The sequence below is a fragment of the Cupressus sempervirens genome, chromosome 7, assembly GCF_028749045.1.
Source record: "Cupressus sempervirens isolate cs-2001-9-10 chromosome 7, ASM2874904v1, whole genome shotgun sequence".
Classification (NCBI taxonomy): domain Eukaryota; kingdom Viridiplantae; phylum Streptophyta; class Pinopsida; order Cupressales; family Cupressaceae; genus Cupressus; species Cupressus sempervirens.
This window is the reverse complement of record NC_143124.1, coordinates 800,273,850-800,278,843: the sequence shown is the minus strand read 5'-3', so window position 1 is coordinate 800,278,843 and position 4,994 is coordinate 800,273,850. Positions and strand designations below refer to the sequence as shown.

The following is a 4,994-nucleotide window of genomic DNA, read 5'->3' as shown; positions in this document are numbered from 1 at the left end:
TATAGTGCTTAGAATCACATTTAGTGGAAAACTCTGAAGTAACTTCTCCACAACGGGCTTTTGACCCATGAAGTTAGTTTTTTGATAAAGGAATTTGTGAGAGAGAAAAGAGAGTAAGTGGATAAGGTGTGTGCTTAGTTGTTAATGCTTATCTTATCTCTTGGTTCTTTCTAGAGACATTCTAGGTGCTTCTTGAGAGGCCTTTATATACAGACACTCATAGTGTGTTTGGATATCACATCTCATTCTGAACAGAGCAATGTATTCAAACATACTCTGATTAGTTGATCATATCCATTTTCTAGTCTACAGTTGTGCTTGTGTTTGAGTTCTTAGTTCCTGGGTGAATTTTTCCCTTAGATAAATTTTTACATGGTATCAGAGCTATACCAAATTCTTACATAGTATCAGAGCTCTTGGAGAATTTCTTTTCATAAAGCCGTTCAAGACCTGCATCTTGGTTCATCACCGTAGCCTAAGTCTAGAGTATCACATAAATTGGGAGTGTCCAGCACTAGACGTAACATCACCATTGCATCCAGAATGGTGATTTGGTGAAAATTAGCTATAAAGTTGCCTACCCTAGGCCAAAGTCGATTGTGAGGCAAATTTTTTTTTTGCAAACTAGCACCCAAAGGACTGATTTCCAGCATTGGTATGATCATTTCATATCTGTACATTTAATTTTTAAATTTTCATTTTTTTCATTGGCATCTTTGCTATTTTTTTTGGATCTGCATTATTTTTTGAAATGTTTTTGGCCATCGGGCCATAGGAGAGATTTTTTGCAGGTGAAAATTGGTGCTTGCTGGTGCAAATTAGATATTTGCATCACATTCAGAAGGTCAAAAAACTCCCAAATTGGATTTTGTTTTATCCAAATCAGACATCTGAGGCAAAATCTAGAGCCATTTGTTTTTGGAGGTGCAACAGTGATTTAGAAAAAATAACAGTAGAAACGATTTTCAAACAGCGATATCTCCCTCATACGAACTCCTTTTTGCGAGCAATTTTTTTTTGTTTTGGGGTAAGATTTCATGATCTACACATTGGTGCAGGTGGTTTGAGATCTCTATTCTTGAATTTTTTTGCAACTCACAAATCTCGATTTTTGCCACTTCAAATGCTTGGTACGGGCTCATCTGGACACATTATCAAGCTTCATTTTTTTTGAAAGTGTATTTTTTTTTGTCTACTTTCTAGATCTACAATTAGATTATATGTTCTATAGACAAAAATACTACTTTCAAAAATAGGCCCTAAATTGGCAAGTGGCTATCAAGTGCCAACAACATCTTTTTCAGGGGGGTTCATTGATTGATCTCATGGAGTCATGTCAGATTTGTCAGTCTGGTATTAGACCATAGTTAACAACAAGGAACCATCACAAATGGAGTGCTTTGCTACTTGATCATCTAAGAGACCATCCAAAATTGCTTCCTTATCTCTATTCATTGCCACCACATTTTAATTGGACATATGTTGTAAACTTTCGTCGCTTTCTGTCTAAAAGTATTAGTAAGGAATCTTTTGCTCCTCTTAGATTGGCACATTTTCCCTATGATATTTGGATGTCTATTTGGGAAGCATATGGATATCCATGTGTTCCTCCATCTCTAGAGAACATTCTACATCCAGTCCCTCTAGCTATGGTTTCTTGAACTTCAGATGAGATCACACCTCCAGCTCTTGTTGCTTCTACTGATCCTGTTTCAGTCACAGATGCTTTAGATTCAGTGCAGCAAGACCATTTATGTCTTCCTACTCTACCTTCATGTGATGACTTCCTTTTTGCCCTTGCAAGCCTATTTTTGGAGTCTCACATTGAAGATGTGGGAGACACTATTGATGATATTTGTCTTCCTTTTGAGGTGGATACTTCATCCTTTGCCACAGTGACAGAGTAATGTACTTCAGCACTACAGGGTACACATCATCTTCAGGTGATGATTCCTTGCTAGACATTTTAGCTTTATTCTTGGAGTCACGCATAGTAGATATGAGAGACTTTTATGATGATTTATCGCTTCGTTTTGTTGAGGACGACCCTTCTATAGTTATTGTACCTTCTCTACATGATCAATCTTCCCAGGTTGGCATGATTGTGGATTCTTGTGTACAACATCTGCAGGAGGTCTCTTTCACATTTAAGAAGACTGTTGGTTTCCTGAAGTAGGTTCTACATTCTTCCTTGTTCAATCTGTACTTTTCTTCAATAGTTTTGTTATGGCTATAAACTGCACGTTGTGCTCACGATTTCATAGGAAACAATTGATCTTTGGTTGTGTTGAAATGGGCCTTAACTTGTATGGTCTCGAGTACATTTGCCTTCTTTTGGTAATTCCAATTCTTGCTGGAACAATACCCCATTCACGCCTTCTAGATCTACACTCATTTTTGCTGTACTTACTGCCATCCCTAGCATGTTTTTCAAGGTAAGTCTTTATTAACTTTATCAAGACTTCTCGTTTTAGAGGGGCTAGAAAATTCTCAATTCATCATCATAACTGGTTACTGCCAAGATAATTTGTATGTGTATGGGATGTTGGTCTGTTTAACTTCTTATTTGATTCTTGCTTTATTAGGAAATTTGCTGGTTCCAAGCATATGACTGCAGACTTACACTTATTTTTCTGCAATTTTCAGACGACTCTCTTGTAGCAATCTTATTCATTTAATATCTGGTCCATAGAATTAATTGGACTACTGTGTATACATGGGTTATGCTCCCAGACTGCTCCTGCATTTATGTCCACTATATCCAATGACTGAACCAGTTACACATGTTGTTATTCTTGACCACGTTTAATACTCTATGTTCCTTTCATTCATTATCTAAGCTCACCAAAGGCACGGACTAGTGCTGCACGCAGCCCTTGTTTAAATATTGTTTTTATTGCACATGACTGTTACATAATTCTTTTAATTTGCCTGAATATTGTAATTAAATAAAAAGCAAAACCCAACATAAACAAGATTATTTGCAAGAAGCAAGAACTTCAGCTGCAAGCAGCTCCTCGCTTGTAATTTATTTCATGGGACTAAAACACGAGTCATATTATTTGCAATGTCTCGTGTGAATATGCTCCACACTAAAACCAAATCTGTCACTAATTAATACTAGAACACTTGAGAAATTTAACAATTTCGATCGTAGCAGACATATTAAATTACCTAGGCATTCTTATTGCAGGTGTAGAACAAACACAAAACTTGCAGAGCAGTCATAACAAGCAACACAGAAGCCGCGACGGCAGATATCAAAAGCCATGGTTTTGAACAATATGTGTCCACAGGATTCTCCATGTGCTTCTTGAGTAGTAAGTCTTGAGACTGCTTCTTGAGTAGTAAGCCTTGAGGTTGCTTCTCGCATCATTCACAGGTTTGAAGTATGGTTTCCATGTACAAGTACTGCTCATGTTTTTCACAACCTCCACCATTTTATCATCGCTCCCAAACCAGTTCACAAGGACTCCATTTCTTCTCAACTCCTCAGCGTCTTTGACCTCTTGAATCAGCTCGTCCAACAAACGAGCAAAACTAGTAACACAATTGTCTTCACTCTCTGATGAACACAACTCAAAAGCAATCAGGTTTTTAACAATCGTCTCTGTCACAATACCGACCTTCAACACAGGAAGATATAAAGTAGAGTGGGCTTTGTCAAACCTTATCTGATCAATGCCTCCCTCATAATGCCTGAATTTCACTCCAGCTTTGCTTAACTTTAAAGCAGAGGGAAAAATATTAAACAGGCTAGAGGGATCTTGTCTCTTTTTATCACCCCTCTTACCATTTCTTGTTCTGAGACAAAGACTACGTTTTTTTAGCCATTTGAAGAGAGACCAGCCATTAACAGGACGTTTGCCAGCATCCTTATAACGGGACCTGCTATAAACAGTTGAATGGAGGCAATGCAAGAGATGAAATTTACTAGCCAAACCTTGATCTTCATTGGGCTCAATCCAGAATGGAGAATAATAAAAACATGTTTGAGCAACAAAGGCCTCAAATTTTTCACTTGGGTCACCGATAAATTCAGAGTGACTTTAAGGCAGAAAGTGGGATTTGATTTTCTAATTTGATGGCATCTTTTATAATATCCAAATACAGACCTTTATCTGATTTTAGACAGTAGAATGGGCTGTTCCCATCTGAATGAGGACAGCCATTCTTGCGATTGGCAACATGTTGTGCGAGGAAAACAAGGAGAAATGAAGAATCCCTAAACATCATCAAGGCGAATGTCTCCTCGTTCAGATTTTGAAGAAACTGATAGTCTCCATAGAAATCCATACAATGAGGAACTACACTTCCAAAAAAGCTGTTGTCATGCTGCAAATCTGAATCAAGGCTTCCTCCATCTCTAACTTTTTGAATTGGTTTGAAGAAAAGAGGAGGAAGTTTGCTCATTACTACTCTTGCAATGATTTTAGATTTCTCGAATTCCATATCAGCAAGATGAGGTTTGAGGAAGTGATAAGGCCCCAAAGATATTACCTGAGGACTGTAGACAACATCATAATTTCCTTTCATTGTTTTTGGCACCATGAAAATACTCGCAGGCTTCCCATCTCCTCCCTCTTCTGAAACATACGAATCTTCCCGGCTTTCTTCCAACCATTGAATAATGTGGTCATTTTCAGCGTCCATGTTTATTCAAGTTTAGATGTTCTGCTAGAATATGGCAAGGATATTTCAAGCTTCTTGCTTCTTTGTAAAATCTCACCCTCTTTTAAGCTTCCTTGAGCTGTTTAAAAGAGGAAAGCTCAAAGGAACATGACGATCACCACCTATTTCGCATAATTTGTCACATGTTGCATGCACTTCAACCTAATCGGAATGAGTATTTACTTTACAAGTCCACTCACTCGAGCTGGATACTCTCTTCACTTTCCTCGTGTGGTTCATTTATTCTTCATCATCCTTCACCTTTCAAAGGAAAGAGCTGAATAAAGAGGAGATGCCATTCTTTACTTAATGCACATGTTTCC

General features: G+C 37.8%; 1 protein-coding gene across 1 annotated transcript; it reads right to left on the bottom strand.

Moving 5' to 3' along the window:
- Positions 1–3,260: 3,260 nt before the first annotated feature.
- LOC149549795 (putative UPF0481 protein At3g02645) lies at positions 3,261–4,653 on the bottom strand. The gene is made up of 2 exons (XM_089794376.1): positions 4,049–4,653; positions 3,261–3,888 (listed from the first exon to the last, which is right to left on the bottom strand). The coding sequence occupies exons 1-2, from the start codon at positions 4,651–4,653 to the stop codon at positions 3,261–3,263; spliced, it is 1,233 nt and encodes a 410-aa protein (XP_089650502.1).
- Between the last annotated feature and the right edge of the window lie 341 nt (positions 4,654–4,994).

Bases quoted from the DNA above. Each gene is read 5' to 3' on its own strand.
- LOC149549795 (XM_089794376.1), bottom strand. From the start codon at position 4,653: ATGGACGCTGAAAATGACCACATTATTCAATGGTTGGAAGAAAGCCGG. The intron at 3,889-4,048 runs GTCACTCTGAAT...TGTTTATAGCAG, and splicing joins ATCCCACTTTCTGCCTTAAA to GTCCCGTTATAAGGATGCTG.